The 20,807-nt window shown below is 36.3% G+C and overlaps 3 protein-coding genes and 1 long non-coding RNA gene across 19 annotated transcripts; all 4 read left to right on the top strand.

Annotated features, from left to right (window-relative positions):
- Positions 1 to 967: 967 nt before the first annotated feature.
- LOC126622528 (secreted RxLR effector protein 161-like) lies at positions 968 to 1,750 on the top strand. The gene has a single exon (XM_050291323.1). It carries the CDS (start codon positions 968 to 970, stop codon positions 1,748 to 1,750), a length of 783 nt encoding a protein of 260 aa, XP_050147280.1.
- A 628-nt stretch (positions 1,751 to 2,378) lies between these two features.
- On the top strand, positions 2,379 to 20,286 carry LOC126623095 (probable ADP-ribosylation factor GTPase-activating protein AGD15). Of its 11 annotated transcripts, none has more exons than XR_007623610.1 (6): positions 2,379 to 3,058; positions 3,152 to 3,214; positions 5,083 to 5,154; positions 5,268 to 5,325; positions 5,664 to 5,879; positions 6,032 to 6,119. XR_007623610.1 is itself a non-coding variant. In XM_050291898.1 (6 exons), the coding sequence occupies exons 3-6, from the start codon at positions 5,063 to 5,065 to the stop codon at positions 20,044 to 20,046; spliced, it is 414 nt and encodes a 137-aa protein (XP_050147855.1). In that variant the 5' UTR covers positions 2,379 to 3,058; positions 3,152 to 3,214; positions 4,993 to 5,062; the 3' UTR covers positions 20,047 to 20,286. The 11 variants fall into 11 exon arrangements, 1 of the variants encoding a protein (XP_050147855.1); XR_007623615.1 differs by having other exon boundaries at positions 5,063 to 5,154; XR_007623612.1 differs by having other exon boundaries at positions 4,993 to 5,154.
- LOC126623097 (uncharacterized) lies at positions 8,938 to 10,069 on the top strand. The gene is made up of 3 exons (XR_007623620.1): positions 8,938 to 9,131; positions 9,283 to 9,425; positions 9,872 to 10,069. It is a non-coding gene; the product is annotated as an uncharacterized LOC126623097 (long non-coding RNA).
- On the top strand, positions 14,825 to 18,875 carry LOC126623094 (uncharacterized). 6 transcript variants are annotated; one of them, XM_050291893.1, is made up of 7 exons: positions 14,827 to 15,123; positions 15,246 to 15,415; positions 15,906 to 16,012; positions 17,642 to 17,824; positions 17,942 to 18,037; positions 18,119 to 18,199; positions 18,301 to 18,875. In XM_050291893.1, the coding sequence occupies exons 4-7, from the start codon at positions 17,645 to 17,647 to the stop codon at positions 18,766 to 18,768; spliced, it is 825 nt and encodes a 274-aa protein (XP_050147850.1). In that variant the 5' UTR covers positions 14,827 to 15,123; positions 15,246 to 15,415; positions 15,906 to 16,012; positions 17,642 to 17,644; the 3' UTR covers positions 18,769 to 18,875. The 6 variants fall into 6 exon arrangements, with proteins under 6 accessions (XP_050147851.1, XP_050147854.1, XP_050147850.1 ...); XM_050291892.1 differs by having other exon boundaries at positions 17,609 to 17,824; XM_050291896.1 differs by having other exon boundaries at positions 17,609 to 17,828; positions 17,964 to 18,037.
- Positions 20,287 to 20,807: the final 521 nt, after the last annotated feature.

Raw genomic sequence — 20,807 nt, 5'->3', positions numbered from 1 at the left:
TCAAAAATAGTGTGAAATTTTTTTTTTTTGTTTATCTTGAAAAAGATATAAGTATTATAATGGAGTAGAATCACAAAGGCATCCTTCTCCTTCATGATAAATTCCAAATGTTAACGCGAACAAGGAAATTTAAGGATACTATTTAGTGTGGGTGAATACATATAAACGCAACAAAGTATAAAGGCCTTTCTGTTTGTTCTTAAAAGTGTGCACCATGACTTATGGCACCATGCAATGCTGGAAGAATTTGGACTCAATGCAGAAAAATGGTGTATGGACACTTGTTCCTTGCAGTGACAATTGCAAACCAATAGGCTGCAAATGGGTGTTTAAGACAAAAAGAGATTCCCAAGGCAACATCAAGAGGCACAAGGCTTGCTTAGTGGCAAAGGGTTTCACTCAACGTGAAGGCATCGATTATAATGAAACTTTCTCTCCAATTTCGTCCAAAGACCCCATGAGAATAGTTATGACACTCATAGCACATTATGATTTAGAGCTCTATCAAATGGATATGAAAACTACGTTCCTTAATGGTGATTTAGAACAAGAGATCTTCATGCATCAACCTCCAGGATTTGTTGAAAGGGGGAAGGAATCTATGGTGTGCAAATTAAACAAGTCACTCTATGGATTGAAATAGGCTTCTCAGCAGTGGTATAAGAAATTTGATCAAGTTGTCACGAGCCTTGGTTTCCAGGAAAACAGGATAGATGACTGCATATATGTCAAGGTCGGTGGCTAAAAAATCATTTTTCTTGTCATATATGTTGATGATATCTTATTAGCAACCTCAGACATGTCCTTATTGCATGAGACTAAAAGAATGCCTGCTGATGCATTTGATATGAAAGACCTAGGAGAAGCTCATTTTTTCTTAGGCATTTAAATAACAAGAGATCGATCAAAGAAGATTTTAGGATTGTCTTAAAAGAACTACATTGACAGAATAATAAAGAGGTTTAATATGGCAAAGTGTTCTAGTGGAGAGCTGCCAATTGGAAAAGGGGATAAATTGAGCAAAGAGCAATGTCCCAAGAATGAACTTGAGAAGGAGACCATGAAAGATAAACCATATGCATCGTTTGTGGGCAGTTTGATGTATGCTCATATTTTTACAAGGCTAAACTTGGCATTTGGAATGAGTGTGCTAGGTAGGTTTCAATCAAATCCTGTTGAAGCTCATAGGGTTATAGCAAAGAAAGTATTATGGTACTTGAGAATGACTAGAGATTACATGCTTGTGTACAATTGTGTCCAAAACATGGAAATGATTGCTTACACATATTCAGATATGGCAGGGTGCGTGGATGATAGAAAATCAAGAAGTGGTTATATGTTTATATTGGCTGGTGGTGCAATCTCATGGAAGAGTACAAAACAAAAGGCCACTGCTTCTTCTACAATGGAGGCAGAATTCATTAGCTATTACACTGCAAGTAAACAGGCCATTTGTATCAAGAATATGATGAAATGTCTGCGAGTGATAGATTATATAGAAAAACCTTTGAAGGTGTACTGTGATAACAAGGCTGCAGTTTTCTTCTCAAAGAATAAGCGTTGCAGACTAATAGATATAAAATATTTGCAAGTGAAGGATGAAGTGAAAAGTGGAATGGTGGAAATTGAGCACATTGGCACAACTCTTATGATAGCTGACCCTTTGACAAAGGCTTTACCAGTGGGTGTGTTCAAGAGGCATGTGTTCAATATGGGAGTTCAAGAACCATTTGATTCAATTAATGAGTAAGAGTAGACATTCATCAATTGGTTTTGTTCTCTACTCAAACTTTTGAATAAGTTAGTTTCCCTTATGTTCATTTAATCATTGTTCTTGTAATATTGCATTGACTATTGAAGTTTGTTTGCCAAAATAATTATGCGAGTAAAACTGGAGTATTACTCAGTTTTCTATTAAGAATGTTGATGAGTAATTCAACTATTTTGATTACCATGATTATGTTAACAACAAAGTGCTAACAAATTGATTGTGCATGTGATTATAGAGTGCAAGTGCAGCTAGATATATACTTGGTTTTCTGTAGTCCTGTAATCAATCTGAGAGTGACAGGTTGTTCAAAGGGAAGTTGCATACTATTGTAAGACTTTGTGATCACCATGTATTCTTTCATTATGGGGGATTATCGTTGGCAGAATGTAAGATCTCGTTGAGTAATCAGCGAGATCATATTGTGAATGTCAACGAGATTTTCTTGAGATTACTTGGTTGACAAGTAATCTTGTAATAGCCCTAATAGAGTAAGAATCGTGAAGTCTTAAACCCTAATGCAACTAACTTATGGCAAAGCCCTATTACAGTAAACATAGATTGATATCATGGTAATATTTTGATATGGTTGTGATTATATTGATATTATCTATTCTAAAATTGAGGAAAGATTTGACTGTAGCTTAGCTACAGTCAAAATTTTGTCCCTTGATTTTGCCTTATTTACACACTGCTGCCAACAAATCTGTGGCTGGGTTGGGGTTTGGGCTGCCTCAATTTTTTTCATGGGCTTCGTTGGTTTTCGGTAAAAGTCCTGCCCTCAGTTGGACCCTCAGTCGTTTGATGACAGTTCTGCCCATCAAAGCTTAAAATTTGACGGTAGGGATGATGTGTTTGGAAGGGCAATTTAGTCCTCTAATGTTTTGAGCGAATTGTGGGGTAGGTTTGGCTTCGTTGTCATTTGATGAGGATTTTGGGGGATGGACCGCCCCTGAGATAAAGAGTGTGTGTGAGAGAGAGATATGGGAGGATTTGTGGAAGGATTTTAGGGATTTTGTTAGAAAGGGAGATGAGACAGAGACAGAGAGAGAGATTTCAGCGATTTGAAAATTCATCCCCTTCACACAAGCTCTGCAAATCAGTCTTCCTTTCTTTTCTATCTACCGTTTGCATATTTCTCTCACCAATTATCAACGCCAGTTCTTGCTCAGAAACTTTTGCGCTCTTGCAAAATTCTTTTGTTTGAAAACCCTCAACCCTTACAAGTTTCTGCCTTTTTTGAATTTAGTCGGAATCCAATTTCTTGCTCACATAACGCAGCGTTTCCTGGTGAGTTTTTCGTCTTTCTCAGTGTGCTTGATTTTTACTTTTTTTTTGGGATTTGTGTGTGATTGCCTGATTTGATTTGGTTTTTGCTTTCAGGAAAAGCTGGGTTTCGAATTTTGGGGTTTTTGCATACAAGATTGGAAGCCCTTTCTTATCAAGGTATATAATTTCTGTTGTTCATATTATATCTTTTGTTGAACAAAATTTAAATATTTTGGGGTCCTGTTCCATTTGCAGATCCGTTTTCTGTAAATATTTTATTTTTTTTCATTTTTGGAGTTTTGTTTCTGCGTTCGGATTTTGAGTGTGGTTGTAGTTTTTTGGGGCTTTTGTGTGCAGGTGTTTGGACCCAAATTTACACTATCGGCCCATACAATCAAGGCCATTGAGTGAGCATAGCTCCCAACCGTTGGATGGAAAATAAGGGTAATTCTATTTTTAAATGATAATATTATGGTTTTTACTGTAAAAATTATCTTTTGTGAGTTATCTTGACATATTCTTGAATGTGATAAGATAAGATGCAAATTATACCTCCAAGCAAGCGGAACAGTCCGGATTAATTTGGAGTTGTTAGCAGTGCAACGGATTAGAACAGCTTGGGTGTATCTTCAGAAGATTGACATCACATTCGTTGCATGCACCTAGTCTAAAAGTATGGGGGAATGCCAAGATAAAAGTATTGGATAATGGTGACATTTAAGAAGCCTAGGGTGGCTAGGTCTTTTTAGGGTGATGATGATGTTGTCAGACATTATCAAATCAAAGACTAATTGCTCAGAAGAGATTGCATGCAAGAGATAGAATCGAAAAGCAATTCGTAGGATATTAAAGATAATATTATGAGGAATATTATTTTAGCCTGGATGTCGCAACAGATATACAGCTACTATAAATACAAGAGGTCGTGCACCATTCAAGGACCCCTCCAATTCAACACACAATTGCCCTGCGCAAACTCTCTCAACAACTTGAGATTTTTTATTTTCTCTTTTCGCTGACACATCTTCCGTTGGCATCAACAGCACTGTGAAAGCAACCAGTGATATCTTCAGTCGGCATAGATAGCTCTGTCGCCATAGAATCAGCCGATCTCACAGCATCTTCCGTTGGCATCAACAGTATTGCGGCGAGGACGATTGGTTACCTATCCAAGTCTCGGTCGAGAAGGATTTCCGAATCCTTATTGGTCGAGATCATCTCATTAGCCTTCTCAGTGAGGTGAGGTGTTACAGTTTATTAGGCACGGCACATTGCATGCCGAGTTGGTTTATGATTGGATACTCTCGGGTGGGATTTAGAGTTCGGCATTCCGACGGCCGAACCACGTTTATTGTTAAGACACATATCTGCTTTGAGTATTTGTGTCCTTACACTTTAGTGTCGATTCGGCGAGAGTTTACTCTGACGAATACCATCACTGTGGCCGAATCCGACGATGACGATTTGTGACCTTCGTAAGAATAGTAGCCTTGTCTTCAGGTTCGAGAACCCAAGAGGCCGAGACGTGTTCCTTCCTCGGTCGCAATCGCAAGACGCAGAAGTCAGCCACGCACTCAACACAACATCAACAAATTTTACTCCTCGACCGAGCTCGGCCGACGAGTTGGCACGCCTCGCATACAACCGAAGGACGTAGTTAACTTACTAATTACTCGGCCTGCGCGCCACGTAGGCTTGGTATTTTTTAGGGTCAACAGGCTTCCAAGCTTTTTGCACTTGGGCTATATAATTTCAGATTTTCCCTTTGACTTTTTTATTGAAGAAAATTTTAACTTTTTGTGTGCTCTGAAGGTTGAATACTTAGGGATCTATCTGTTTTTATATTTTTGTGCATTTTGAGAATACCGTTTCCTGCTTTTTATGGTTTTGTATATTTTATAAGTTTGTGCTTTTTCTTTATCGTTGCAATTGATTTTACTTTCCTTGGTGGGAAGTTAACGGAAACCTACTGCTTGGATTTGGCTCTCCCTTACATTGAACACATAACTATTGAAACATAACTAGATGCCAATTCCTTTCTTCAGTTGGAAGAAAATGGAAACCCTATCAAAGTCTGTAACTACAAGCAAACATGAGAAGACACAAATCGGATTGAGGTATAAATGTTTCCACTTATTTAGTGTGCTCAATTGATTATTGCTTTGAATGCATTGTGGTTCGGAACATGATATAGTGCATTACGCTGATTTAGTACATATTTGATTGACAGTGAGAGATATATGTTTTGGAATCAGACAGAATCCCTTTAACCACGGAGACTATTTTTGGTGAGTTTTTTTTTAGTGAGACAACAATCTTATTTTAATGTAGTTGGTAATTCTTTTCTGTAATTTTTTGAACAAATCCAAATGTGGTTAATTCTAAGAAGGCTTTAAACATTCCTTATACTCTTCCTACCGTTTGTTGCCTCTTCATTTTTTACCCCTTTATGTCTCTGCAAATCTGCTTCTCCTATTTTGCGTGTAAGAGAGAGAGAGAGAGAGAGAGAGAGATTTTATTCAAAATTTACAATGATTTCATGTCTTTATTTGTGCGTTGCTTAGCATTTGTATTTGGATTGTGAACCATGATTTACTTTACAGTAATCTGTCTCATTGAGTTGCAGTTGCTTCCTTATGCACACGAGGCAATTCAACGAGGTGATTCTGAGCAGAGAGTACTAAAGGAGTGCATGTTTCAGGACCTGAGCTGGGCGAACAAGAAGCATCGGTTTGTTTCGAGATTTTTAATGGTGTGCTTGCTCTTGAATCGGCGAGAGATGGTGCAGCAGCTGCTCAATCAGCTCAGAGTCGTGGTTGATAAGCGCAAGAGGACATTCCAGGTTTGTGAGTTTTGTTATTAGGGTGCTTTGATTTGTTAGAAAACGGAAGTTCAGTGTTCACATTCTTGCTCTCTGTGTTTTTTAATCTTTTCTAACCTACTATGTTTTGATTCATTATCCTGTTAGTTAATTCTCTATGTACTTTTGTGTAGACAAGTGAATGAAAAGGGAAATAGTTATTGGGAAAAGAATTGCCACCAAATTTTGGGACTGAGAAAGCTATTTGTGCCAAATAAGTTGTTTTCTAAAATTAATTATGAGCTTTATGTGGAACATGGAGAATGCGTCAGTTATTATTTCCTTCTGCTCTTAACTTTCTTGGGTACTTTCAGGTATGAGGGAAGACTGTGGGTTGCGAAGAATGCAAAACAACCAGCTCCTAAACCAGCAGATATGAGCATCAGTTCCAATAGTTTGGTAAAGGATGGAGCCACATGTGGAGCTCCAAAGGAAACAAGGAGACATTCTCTTGAGGAAGCGATGCTTTTTACGGTGGCGGAAGCTACTCCTCCAGTGGCAAGATCCTGTGGGGTAGATTTTAATTAGATCTCTCTTTCACAGTTGCAAAATAATGGTCAGTTGGTGCGACGATATTGACTTCACTAATGGACATGAAAAGGAGACATGGTATAGTAAAGATGTAAGTACAAATTTTTTGTTACGTATTAGACGGAATTGATTTGAGCACGATAGAGTTGATTGGTATGAGTATGAATGGTTTCAAAATTTGGATGAAAAAGTATTGTTTTAGACGTATGATGGCTAGAAGATAAGCACTGGAACTTTTAATAGAAAACATAGATAATTCAAGTTTCAGATTTATATTAGTGAATTTAGTTTGAAAATTGGATTTATATTTGCAATTCACATTTATGTTATATTTTTCTTCCTAAGTGGCCTTCTCCAATTGTGAAACTACATTTCCTGCCCTCAATATCTACTAAATGAATGATATGCATACCGAGTATCTAACAATGTTCATTAGCCTCCATATCCATGAGCAAGCCTTCATTTATTCTCCATCTTACAAATCAGTAGCCAACTTTTTTACATATTGTTCTCAGTTGGACGATGTTTATAATTTTATAGTGGCTTGCTTCTTCTTTTCCCTCTACTCTATCAAGACTATTCAATCCTTCTTTAGGTTTTGAACAATCCTATTAAATAGGTTTCAACATTGGATTTAATAAACCTCTAATACAGGCTTATAGTTTTAGTTTGGCTTTTATGTTTTCCACCATCACAAAAACATGTTTGCGCGACAGAAACTTGCGCGACGCAGCACATTTTGTCGCACAAAGTATGTTTGTGCGACGCTAAGACACAAGACGTCGCGCAAGTGGTCTTTGCGCGACGGTACTTTGAGCGACGAAGGAATGTGTCGCGCAAAACTGTTTTGAGCAACGTAGTTGTACCTTCGTCGCGCAAAACGGTTTTGCGTGACGCACTCCTTCGTCGCGCAAAGACCACTTGCGCGACGTCTTTTGCGTCGTGCAAGAGTTTGGTGCCAAACCAAGCTTGTTTTACCACTTTTTTTCCATCTTTGCGTGACGCAGGTTCACTACATCGCGCAAAGTTGTTTTGCGCGACGCCTAGATTCGTCGCGCAAAGTCAACACGAAAATATACCTTTTTGTCTTTTTTTTCAGTTTTCAGTGTTCTAACACAAGTCAAAAACTCCATAGCTCACCTACAAACCTCCATAGCCGCCTGATCACACTCAGGTGATTTAAAAACCTCTATGTCATCCATTTTTTTATATATGATTGTATTGAAATTTTGGTTAATATTACCCAATATATTGAAAAATTTGATCTTTTTTGTTCTTATCATGCATATATGATTGAGGGTAAATACCCAATATATTAAAAATTTTGATCTCCTATTGATGATGGCAGTGTAGCACAAAGGGACTCCTTCTCTAATGTGAGGGTAAATACTCAGTTTAGTGATCCCCATGTTGTTGCACCTGCACTAGAAACTCTAATGTATTATCTGAAGGCCAAATTAATGACTCTATCCTGAGAATTGAGAGGAAACATAAGGTATACTTGTTCAGTTAACTTTAGTATATTAGTATATTTTCTCAACCAAGGACTTAACCAGTTGCACCTTGTAGAGTGAAGAAGCGAGAATCGCTAAAGAAGTTGAAGCTCATGAGTTGCGAATCGGCAAGGAGCTGGAGAAACAAGAAATTGTTAGGAGAAAGGTTCTATTTTTAAGTCCTAAACAATTGTTTCTGAAGCATAGCAATTAATATGCTGATATTTTGATTTTTCTGTTTATAGAATGAGGAAGGAAATGGAAAAACAAGAGTGAGAGACGAAAAGAAAAGAGAGGTTGATGCGTGAGAGGCAATGCAAGGAAGAGAGATTAAAACATGAGCAAAAACATGAAATTGAACGAAGGGACAACTTTTCATTTTATAGCCTAATACAATCATACATGTCTTTTGCGAATCTACCAACAATGGAAATTAAAATGACGTTTACTTCAAATCATCATAAATTAAATTGACTTGAAAAAGTCTTGAAAATTAACGTGATTGCAAATAATGGGCTCTTTTGAGTTTGCGTAACTCAATTAAACAAAAAACAATAGCATGACATACTTAAGGCCCTGCAACACATAATGCACAGAAACAAATAAAACTAAGCAACCACTAAACATCTAAAAGCTTATTCACAAAAGGCACAAATAATAATGGATATAAATCTACCCAATCATAGCCTATGCGGGATTTAAGGGTATCAAAGTTTGTCGTCCTTTAGGCCTTCGCATCTTCACCAACAAGAAAATCACACATATGACACATATTAGTGTCCCTCAAGAAAATCTACCTGTCGAATACCATTACATGAACAAACAATCTGAATCAAATGAAATGATCACTGGACTACTGATAAATCAAAACTGAGCATTTTACCTTTTTGTGCCCGTGTCGATTATTTTGAGCATTTTACCATATACGTGGTGAATTGCATATATTTCATTAATTAGTTAAACAATGTCATATTCTATGGAGAAAATTAACCATCGTGTTTGGACAGGGAGTGCAACCGTGTACATTCTACCTGCAAAATGGTCAGTGCAAGTTTGGATTTACACGCAAATTTGACCATCGAGTGCAGACCATGAGGTACAACCTCTCAGCTTCATCTCTCGTTGATATGCCTGTTGTTCAATATCCGGTTGGGTTTCTGCTGGCCACCCTGGCTCCATCATCCTCATCATTGGATCTCCGGCCTCGAAGGTACTCCTTTACTTGCTCGGCGTTTTAATTTCGCTTCGTTTGAGCTCGATTTGTGCTAATTTCGTAATCTGGGGTTTCTAGGGTTTTGTGTTTGGTTTGGTAATGTGGGGTTGTGATTGGGGTTTTGTTCTGGTTTACGGGGGAATTGTAGAGCAAATGTGGCAATTGGGGCTGACGAGCAGTGAATCGTACCCGGAGAGACCTGGCGTGCCCAACTGTGTCTACTACATGCGAACCGGGTTCTGTGGATACGGTGGTCGGTGCCAGTACAACCATCCTCGTGATCGTGGTGCGGTAAGTCCTTGTTCGTTGTAAACTTGCATTGCAATCAGTTAATTAGCTTTTTTCAATATTGCTTAATTGTGGGTTTTGATATGTAAACTAGGACTCAAGCTTTCAGTGATAGGTGACTGCAACAGGATATATAGGTTGTTTTGAATTTTCGTAAGTTTGAGTGTTTTGTTGCAGGTAGTTTTTTGTCCCTTTACCTGAAACTAGATGATTGTTTGTTTGCTGAGAAGGCTGGGGAAAAGAATGGGACTTTTTTGGAATTTATTCGACATAGTTAAACTAGTCTATATTTAATGAAAATATTAGGCCTAATATTTGTGTGTGGGCTCGGTGCAGTGGGAAATGTTGCCTTAGTTACAACTGCTTGGATTTTATTGGTAACTGAAATCGTCTTTGCTTGTGAATTTTGTTATCTTTTGTTTATGATTTCAGTTTGATGCTGCACGTAGGTCGTGGCAGCTGTAAGAGCTACAGGGGATTACCCAGTGAGAGTGGGGGGAACCTGTATGTCAGGTATGCAATAGTTTTCTGATCTGTTGTAAAATGTGAATTTCCTGCCTGATAATGACAATGTAGGTCTGGAAACTTTTCGGCAACTTTGTTATGTTGTCCATTTATTTGTTTGAGCTTTGAACTTCATATGTGATTGTGGCATTTGTTTGTCTTTTCAAGATGGGAAAATGTTTTTGAGATTTTTGGATGACTGATGTCTCTAAATCAGGGATGGGAGGCTTTTGAAGATAGATAGCTTATTGCCTTTGTGCTGTTTGCTGGAGTAATGTCAAAATTTAAACTTTTATGTTGATTATGTGTTTGTGAAATTTCTGCTCCAATTAAAGTTGCCTACTTTTGTCATTGCTTTCACTATACGAGAACATTTCGGTGTGAATTTCATCTGTACTTGCAAACTTATTGATAAGATGTTTGTTATGAAGTATGTGCAATGAAGAGTGCGGTGCCTTGCTTTTCCAAATCTTGTGGGGTTTAAGTAATTCGTTATGTGCACTTGAAGAATAAAAAACTGGTAGCTAGAGTAGAGAGCCGGAGTAGAAAGAGAGAAGGGTGTGAGATATGGAACCAGTGTGGATTATTTTTTTAGTTGTTTTATTATGTACTGTGGGATATTTATAATGGTCTGATGTAAAATTGCAGTTACGAATTGTTTTTCTATCCAAGATATCATCTTGATCAGAGCTCGCTACTTTGTCAAAAACCATTGCTGGCTAAACCAATGGTGATGGATGTCTATCAAGAATATATACTTGTCACATATCGCCCATTTGATGTACACATATTCCATGTTAAGTTATTTGGTGAATTCACTACTCCAAATTTACAGGTAATGGAATGTTTGCTAGCTTTTTTTGTAATGATTCTAATTTTATAGAATATGGTACTATTTACAGATAGTTGAGCACTTGTGATTTCATTTGCACGCTAAATGAGAATAATTTAGTGAAAAATATTCTTCATACGTTTTAAGTGATAAAATGACAAACAGCTTTCTACAGTACGAGAACTCTCAATTGTGACTGCAAAGAGCCATCTTGCAGCAATGTGTTTTGTACCTGATCAGCTTCCAAGAGAGGGCATTTCAAACAATCACATTTCTTATTTATCAGGGTGTAATGAATTTACATATTTTTGAATTTCTTTTTAATTATATGAGTCGAGCTTGAGCGAGCTTAAAATGTACAAGCTTGGTAGATAACTTGAGTCGTTTTGAGTATACAATAAATAGCTTAAGTTAACTTGGTAGATAACTTGAGCTATTTTGTGTGACGCACGTGTACCTACGTCGCGTTGTATTTTTTTTTTCTTTTCTTTCATTACCTTTTTCTTTTTTAAGTAAGATGTGTTAAGCTCGACTATTGTAGATGACCAATTGGAACTTTTTCACGTCATTGAAACGTTACTCTTTCAAGTAGCGCCATCTCAAATCTTAGCATCTCCTCTATTTCCTCCCTGAAGAGGTTCTTATTCCATAACTTTGTTTGACCGGCCTTCACAAACCTCCTGACATTCCACTCCAATCACCAAACAGTATTACTGTAATAATGAAAACTTTAATCGGATACACTACTAATTAAGGCAATCTCCAACTATGGAGGGCTACATAGGCCTCAAAAAAATATAATTTTTTAAGGAACAATAACAAACTAAATTTATATATTTTCAAACACAAAATATATTCAACATAAAGTATATAACACAAACTCTTCAAAAACAAAATAAAGTATTTATTTTGTACTCATAAGCCCAAAAAAAACAAAAAAAAAAAAGAAAAAACTTGCGTGACGTAGGTACATGCGTCGCGCAAAGCTATTTTGCGCAACGCAGGTGTATCTAGTCGCTCAAAGCTATTTTGCGCAACGCATGTACCTACGTCGCGCAAGTTATTATTATTTTTTTTGGCTTATGAGTACAAAATAAATACTTTATTTTGTTTTTGAAGATTTTGTGTTATATAATTTATGTTGAATGTATTCTGGTATATGAAATCTACTTGCAAATATTTGTTTTAAGTAAGATGTGTTAAGCTTGACTCTTGTAGATGATCAATTGGAACTTTTTCACGTCATTGAAATGTTACTCTTTCAAGTAGCGTCATCTCAAATCTTAGCCTCTCCTCTATTTCCTCCCTAAAGAGGTTCTTATTCCATACCTTTGTTTGATCGGCCTTCACAAACCTTCTGACATTCCACTCCAATCACCAAACAGTATTACTGTAATAACGAAAACTTTAATCGGATACACTACTAATTAAGGCAGTCTCCAACTATGAAGGGCTACATAGGCCTCAAAAAAATATAATTTTTTAAGGAATAATAACAAACTAAATTTATATATTTTCAAACACAAAATATATTCAACATAAAGTATATAACACAAAATCTTCAAAAACAAAATGAAGTATTTATTTTGTACTCATAAGCCCAAAAAAAAAAAAAAAAAAAAAACTTGCGCGACGTAGGTACATGCGTCGCGCAAAGCTATTTTGCGCAACGCAGGTGTATCTACGTCGTGCAAAGCAATTTTGAGCGACGCATGTACCTACGTCGCGCAAGTTTTTTTATTTTTTTTTTATTTTTTATTTTTGGCTTATGAGTACAAAATAAATACTTTATTTTGTTTTTGAAGATTTTGTGTTATATAATTTATGTTGAATATATTATGGTATATGAAATCTACTTGCAAATATTTGTTTTAAGTAAGATGTGTTAAGCTCGACTCTTGTAGATGACCAATTGGAACTTTTTCACGTCATCGAAATGTTACTCTTTCAAGTAGCATCATCTCAAATCTCTTAGCCTCTCCTCTATTTCCTCCTTCAAAAGGTTCTTATTCCATGCCTTTGTTTGACCGGCCTTCACAAACCTCCTGACATTCTACTCCAAGCACTAAACAGTATTACTAATAACGAAAACTTGAATCGGATATACTACTAATTAAGGAAATCTCCAACTATGGAGGGCTACATAGGCCTCAAAAATATAATTTTTTAAGGAATAATAACAAACTAATTTTATAAATTTTCAAACACAAAATATATTCAACATAAAGTATATAACACAAAATCTTTAAATTTTCCGTCTTCAATCTTATTGGCTAAATCTTACTCTCTCTATTATTTTATCACGTACTTTTTAGTATGCCTAAGTACCTTTTCACCATGTCAATAACTAACAAGCTCAAAAAGAAATGCCTAACTGCTTGGGGGTGGCACTTTTTAGGCCTTCTAGGGGCTGATTCGAACCCTGAATACACCCATTTGTAAAAGCTCTTTGGTTGGAGATTATTTTGTTCAATTTCAAGGTTAATATTGACCAAAATCCCTTTGATCGGAGATGGTCTAATTAACATCCCAAACCTTGATATATGAATGTTTTTTTTTTGCGATTTTTGGCGTACATGATCTCGAAGCATATACAAACAACTTTGACGGTTAGATCGTTCAAATTAGTTTCGTACAATGCGTATCATATCAAAACATTAGATTTACTAACACTTGGAGTTTATTTATATTTTCATTCAGTATAACATAAGATTTTGTGGTATCCACTTGTGTCAATATTTTAAATTGACGATCAAATTAGTTTATTGTATTCATATAGAATTAAGGAGTGTAGCTGTAAAAAATCATCAAAATCGGAGTTAAATTAACCATTAAATCGTGCTTTTTCGTTTATAATCGTCGAAAAGTTTTGTCCCGTTACTTGATCTTTATATGTTTGTTTTTTGCGATTTTTTGCGTATATGATCTCGAAGCATATACAAACAACTTTGACGGTTGGATCGTTGAAACTAGTTTCGTACAATGCGTATCACATCAAAACATTAGATTCACTAACATTTGAAGTTTATTTATATTGTCATCAAGTATAACATAAGATATTGTGGTATCCATTTGTGTCAATATTTTAAATTGACGATCAAATTAGTTTATTGTATTCATATAGGATTAAGGAGTGTAGCTGTAAAAAATCATCAAAATCGGAGTTAAATTAACCGTTAAATCGTGCTTTTTCGTTTATAATCGTCGAAAAGTTTTGTCTTGTTACTTGATCTCTATATGTTTTTTTTTTTTTGCGATTTTTGGCGTACATGATCTCGAAGCATATAGAAACAACTTTGACGGTTGGATCGTTGAAACTAGTTTCGTACAATGCGTATCACATCAAAACATTAGATTCACTAACATTTGAAGTTTATTTATATTGTCATTAAGTATAACATAAGATATTGTGGTATCCACTTGGGTCAATATTTTAAATTGACGATCGAATTAGTTTATTGTATTCATATAGGATTAAGGAGTGTAGCTGTAAAAAATCATCAAAATCAGAGTTAAATTAACCGTTAAGTCGTGCTTTTTCGTTCATAATCGTCGAAAAGTTTTGTCCCGTTACTTGATCTCTATATGTTTGTTTTTTGCGATTTTTGGCTGATGCGATCTCAAAGCATATACAAACAACTTTGATGGTTGGATCTTTGAAACTAGTTAATTTCATACAATGCTTTTCCCATGAAGTTCAACGGTATATATATTTACTAAGTATATTTTAATTTATTTATTTCGTATTTATAATACTTAAGAAATTGACTGATATATATGAAAAAAAAAATTATTGTGGGTTTTTGTTAGAAAAATATATTATTGTGGGGGATGTTAAAAAAATTTGAATTTGAATTTGAAAGGAGGAAAGTCACATTTTCGGTAATTTTTATAATAATTGTTTTTTCCAAATAAATACTTTGCGTGATGCCTTAGTATGATTGTCGTGCAAAACCACTTTGCACGACGTCTAATTATACACCTACGTCACGCAAGGTCTGATAATTTTGACGGTATAATAATGAAAAATAAACGTTTTTTTTTCAATTTTTCCAAATTTTTTCACTTTGCCCTTCTTTATCTCCCTCTTGAACACAGAACCCTCCTACTTCTATTCGAACCTAACCCAACCATCCCTCTTGATCACATAATTACCCTCCTCCTTCTCAGGTGGTCCTCCTTCTATTCGAACCTAACCCAACCGTCCCTCTTTATCTCCCTCTCTCCTCTTCACAAATCTTGAACCCCAAATCTTTCCTCTTCACAATCTCGAACCCAGACCTGTCTTTCCTCTTAACCTTGAACCCAAACGACAGACCTTCACGCAAATCTCGAAGCCGACGTGAATCAAGTCCCAAAATCAAGGTAAGGGTTTCTGATTTTCGATGGGTTTTTGTTATTTAGGGTTTAGGTTCAAATTGCATGTTGATTTCTGAGTATTTTGTTAATGTATGTGTGTTTTGTGTATGAACATGAATTTGGTTTAGTTTGGTTCAGGGTGTTAGCCTTCGAGAGCAAGGCAGAGCCTGATCTTAGTGTTACTGTTAATGGGTTGCGCATGCCCAACCCGTTCGTTATCGGGTTGCCGCCCTGGACTAACTATACGGTGATGAAGAGGGCCTTTGATGAAGGCTGGGGTGCTGCGATTGCCAAAACTGTAAGTCTTGTTGCTCTCTTTCTCTTTCATTTGGATCCTGAGTTTGAATTGGATGAAAAGATTTTGAATTTGCGAGGTTGGACTGTTTGATTATAAGCTCATAATTCAGCTGTTTGGTTACCGAGAAAGTCCAGGAAAAGAAATTTTAGAATGATGATTAGCAGAGATATTAGGTGGTAGTATGATGAAGTAAAGAATGAACTTGGATGATTATGTGTGTTTGATATCTTTGATTTAATGTAGTTGGTGCCATTTTAGCAAAATGGTTTATGTGATTTGCTAATAATGTCCTGTTACCAGATGTGTTTGACCGAAAAGTATTAAGATTTAGTTATTTTTGTGGCTAAAATTGTCGAAAGTGAAAGCCCATTTGCTGATCTACAATGCCATCTCTTAGTTAAAGTCATTTACGCTGGTTTAGTATTGTTGTGCTTTGTTAATTGAGGACCTTTTAATTGAGGACCTTGTTAATTGAGGATCTTTTTAACAGTCCGGCGGCGCAGAACTGGAATTCAACTGTTGCAGACCAAGCTTCGGATTATTTTTCTGCCACATCGTGAATTGTTTGTAAATTGCAGCATAGTAGGAACTACAGAGGTAATACATCCAACTTGAGCCAGATTCTCATAGCTTTCAAAGTTTCTGCACTTAACTACCACAACTTTCGCATGCTGCTTACTTCACTATGATTTTTTGACTTTGTGGTTGGTTGTCCCAAAAAAATATGATGCTATCGAACTTGAGTATTGATAAACTGTCTAAAGAAGAGTGCATATGTTTTGGTGGCCAATTTGTGAAATTAAGTAAACATAGAAGGTGAAAGCGTCCATTTTCCCTGAGTAAGAACTTGTCTACTGATTTCTATTGAAAGAACTCAAAACAAAAGGGTAAACTTTTCTTTTTTACGTTAAAGGCAGAGAAAGAATTGCCAACTATTAGTTTTGCAAGAAAGAATTGCCATCAACGGTCAACCTATTCGTTTAGGAATTTGTATGTTATAACTACTATTCGTTTAGGCTTGCATTCGCCACAAGCTTATGGATCTAGAGTGTCGTATGTCAGGCATTGTGTTTATCTAAAGTATGCACACTTGCACATCTACTTCAACCTTTAGCGCACACTTGCTCCTCAGCCCCCTTCACTTCACTGGTCGGACACCAATGTTCTAAAATGTATAAACTTTTGGTTCAGGGCTAAAAAGTTTCCAACAATGTTCTAAAATCCAACTAAGTCCAGCCATGTGATACCCTGGCTTTTCCTATATAAATGGAGTATCCACCTAGATGCACATGGTGACCTAATTTATTTAGTTTTGGTCAGTTATATAAAGTCAATAACATTTATAAGGAAATATGGCTAATAATGTAGCGATATCATAATAAGCCTCATGGTCAAAATTTTTTCCAATGTTTTGTAATGATATATGTATCTAGTTGTTCTGTATTTATGTAGTTGTTACAAGATTGTGGCTTGTTGATGGTGTTATGTATTTATGTAGTTGTATGAACATGAATTTGGCTCAGCAATAGAGTCCTTAAGACATGGTCTGGTCTTAGATTCTCATAGGGTAATCTTCCATGAACAAAATTGTAATATTTGGGAATTTGTAAGATTATTGCATCGTCTAATGATGGAAAATAAGGGAAAGCATTTCTACGTGTATATCAACAGTGAAAGCATGTGAAACATATTTCAGTTGTGTATGAACATGTGAAGCATTTGAATTTGGTTTAGGGTTTAGGCTCAAATTGCATGTTGATTTTTGAGTATTTTATTGCTGAGCCAAATTCCCAAATATTACAATTGTGTATGAATATTATTGAAAATAAATTGTTTGAAAAAGTTTAGTGGAATCAGGATGGGGTTTTTTTTTTTTTTTTCTTTGGGCGGGGGGGGGGGACGCATGTTTTTCCATTCTCTATCTAGTGGGGAGGTGTAAGGAGGGCATGATTAAGTATGAAGAGAGTTAAATAATTTCATTCATAAGTTCTGGATTAAACGCCATTTAGATGACTTGATGTAGCTCTCATACTTGAACTTCAAAGTGATGAAGTCCAACATGTGTTTCTGTACATTTGGTTTTCCTGTGTCTTTACTTCATGGCGTAAGAATATATTCACTTTTATTAGTCCAAGTGGTGATTCGTTTCAAATGCAAGAATACATTCAATTTTATTATTTTTCATATTCATAGTTCATTTATGATCTTGATGACGCATCCCCCGAGGTCATGGCCTACTTAGAGGGGACCTTAGCAAGCCGGTACAAAAATTGGAAGAACAATTTTCACAATCATTTTAAGAAATGGGATAATCTGGAGATTGCTCGCTTACATGTTCCAAGCGAATTGAATGACCGGCCAGAGGATTGGGAGTGGCTCTGCAAGCATTTTACGGACCCAGACTTTGTGGTATGTGCATAATATTTTAATAATAATTTATTATTGTTTTAGTAATTTTTTAAAGCTTTTTTTATTAATTTATTTCAAATAGTCGCACTAACAAGTATATTGTGTGTTTAACAAAAGAAATCTGTTGCTGGCCAAATAGCTCGAGAGTCAAAGACACTTCTCCACCATTCTGGTTCGAAGCCCTTTTCGTATAGGCTTGAGGAACGACGTCAGGTAATACTATATTAACTTTGAAATTTTATACAATTTATTTATTATTATTAATAAAATTTTCTTAATGTTTTTTTTCTTTAGGAGGGTTCTAAGTTCCCAGAGATCGACATGTTCAAGGACGTTTACGTTCGACTTGGTAATGAAATCGCTGAGCAGTTTTATGTAAGTATATGTAATTATTATTATTCTTATTTGTATGAATCGTTCAAATATTATTTATACTTTGTTATTGAACATTATATGTTTTTTCTTTATTATTACAGGATACTATGGTGGAAAAGGGCATTGCTGTTCTCCAAGAAGCAACATTGCAGCTTCCCTCGGAGACTTCGATCGAGGACGTCATGGTACCAGAGGATGTAGGTTTTCAGATCATGACTGAAGTCCTGGATCAGAACCTTGGTCGTCGTCATGGCCAGGTTGTTCGGGGTATGGGGAAGTCATGGGTTCGTGAGACGGGTGCCTCTTCTTCCAGATTGAACACATCATTGATGGATGAAGTGACAACCTTAAGGGGTAAGCTTGCGATCCAGGAAGAGCAGATGAGGGCCCAGGGCGAGCAGATGAAAGCGCAGCTGAGGGTCCAGAGCGAGGAGGTGAGGACCTATGCTGAGACAGTGAGAGACCTTGTACGAGCCATACAGATGGCCGGCCTACAAGTCTCGCTACCAGCACCTCATCTTGATCCACCTTCGACCTCAGAGCCACCTTACCCTCCCGATACTCAGTAGCTTGATGTTTTAAACCTAGTTCACTTGTACTTTTTTCTTTTTTGTTTGGACATCTTGTATGTATACATTTTTATATATTTTATAATTAAATACTTTTGCTTGGTTAATTAATTATTCTTTACTATTTAATTACAATATTTATCAAAAATTAAAAAAAAAATAGTTTTGACCAAAACATTAAAAAATAAAAAAAATAAAAATAAAGGGTTTGCGTGACGTAGGTCGCGTCACGCAAGGCAACTTTGCACGACGTAGGCCCTGAGTTGCACAAGGCCACTTTGCTCGACGTAGGTCCTGCGTCGTGCAAAGACAACTTTGCGCGACGCAGGATCTACGTCGAGCAAAGTGGCCTTGCGCGATGCAGGACCTACGTCATGCAAAGTTGCCTTGCGTGACGCAGGTTATACCTTGGTTGAGCAAACTCTAGCATCACCGACTTGGCGCGACGGGTTTTGCGCGACGAAGGTGCGTCGCGCAAACCCTTGCGCAACGCTTTTGGACTTTGCACGACGAAGGTACCTACGTCGCACAAAGTGTTTTTTCTACTAGTTATTTTATATTTTGCTTATAAACGAAATTGTTCCCTGGATTGCAGTTACTTTTCAGCATCCGACAACACTGATATAGCATTTGGTGTATACTTTGCTTTTGAATCCCAATCGGAATTATGCCCCTCTTAGTACTAAGGATCCTGGGAATTCCAGGTCTCTCTTCTCTTTCCCTCTCCCTATGTGTAGTTTAATATAATTGAACAGCTCTGTTTGATTTAAGATTTAGTTGGAAGTGTTTGAGATTTAATTAAGTGAAAATTTAGTTCAATAGTAGAAAATAAATGGAACATTCAGATAGTGGAGAAAGAAAGAAGCCTTTTAGGATTTTAGAAGTTGTGGTCCATGAAGATGATTCACTAGATAGAAGCATTATGATTTGTGGGTTTTCATATTTGAATTAGTTCTATTATGTTTGCGATGTGAGTTCCTGAAATGGTTTGCTTCTTCTTGGACCCTGCAATGCAAGAAGGTTATTGAAAACCTTTTAGTAAGTTTGGGACGTTTGTAATTACTAAAATTTTGTTGCAAGAAATTGGGGGATGAATTTGGGTTTCGGGGGAATGTTATCGTTTTTTATTCTTATACTGCACGAAAAAAAAAAAAAAAAAGCTTTGGGTGCAAGTATGTGTTTTTTAACATTTATTTCTGTAGTGTGAAAGTCAATTGCGTTTTTTTGCTGCAGTCGGGTTGCACTTACTCTTGGTCTACCCCCAACATTGGTCTTTAAATGTGGAAGAGGAAGCGCGTCCACCCCAACCCCCAAAAAATGGTTAGAGCCTTAGAGGTGAATGGTGTTCTTTTCTTTAGACAAGTTTTTGGAAACAATATTATTTGAATTTTTTATATTTTAACAAGCAAGTGAAGTCAAGTCTTAGTGATTTTGATGCATATTTTATTAGTGATTTTGATGCCACCAACCTTATCTCAGTGTATCACTTTTGACATTTTATTCAGCTTCCTATGGTAATTGTACTTAATGAATAGGATTTTAGAGTTTTCATTTGCGGTTCATTTAGTCCGTCAAGGTATTAATTTGTTTCAATTAGGTTCATAAGGTTTAATTAAACTCTTCATTTTCAATTGTACCAATTAGGCTCATAAAGTGGTTCAAAGAGCTTCAAGAGCTTGATTCACCCAATTTATACTTTCCATGTAAAACTTTTTTCAAAAAGTTGAAACATCTTTCAGTGTAGATAACATTAATTATTTGTAACAATCTTTTATTCTTCTGAAACATATTTTTTCATGCGGTTTTTAATCTCGCAGCAATGCGCGGGTAATATTTCTAGTTCCTTCCAATAATAGGACACGATGGAATAATCAAATCACATATAAAAGGGAATGTCCATACTCTCATATTCCAAGTTCTAATATACGCCAAACCCTATTATGTGGCAAAGAACATATTGTATACTGAGAGTGGAAGACTTCCTTCTCTTCCATTCCAGCATGTCTTCATCTGCAGGTAAATGTTCTCGACATCATTGT

Source organism: Malus sylvestris, chromosome 5 (assembly GCF_916048215.2).
Source record: "Malus sylvestris chromosome 5, drMalSylv7.2, whole genome shotgun sequence".
Taxonomy (NCBI): Eukaryota; Viridiplantae; Streptophyta; class Magnoliopsida; order Rosales; family Rosaceae; genus Malus; species Malus sylvestris.
Note: the sequence above shows the minus strand (reverse complement) of the source record. Positions and strands in the feature narration are given on the sequence as shown.

Excerpts from the sequence above, each read along its gene's own strand:
- LOC126622528 (XM_050291323.1), top strand. The coding sequence starts at position 968 with ATGGCAAAGTGTTCTAGTGGAGAGCTGCCAATTGGAAAAGGGGATAAA.
- LOC126623095 (XM_050291898.1), top strand. The coding sequence starts at position 5,063 with ATGCCAATTCCTTTCTTCAGTTGGAAGAAAATGGAAACCCTATCAAAG. Across the intron at positions 5,155-6,031 it reads AAGACACAAATCGGATTGAG|ACAAGTGAATGAAAAGGGAA; the intron begins GTATAAATGTTT and ends ACTTTTGTGTAG. Across the intron at positions 6,411-20,001 it reads CAGTGGCAAGATCCTGTGGG|TCGGGTTGCACTTACTCTTG; the intron begins GTAGATTTTAAT and ends TTTTTGCTGCAG.
- LOC126623094 (XM_050291893.1), top strand. The coding sequence starts at position 17,645 with ATGGCCTACTTAGAGGGGACCTTAGCAAGCCGGTACAAAAATTGGAAG. Across the intron at positions 17,825-17,941 it reads TTACGGACCCAGACTTTGTG|AAATCTGTTGCTGGCCAAAT; the intron begins GTATGTGCATAA and ends GTTTAACAAAAG. Across the intron at positions 18,200-18,300 it reads AAATCGCTGAGCAGTTTTAT|GATACTATGGTGGAAAAGGG; the intron begins GTAAGTATATGT and ends TTATTATTACAG.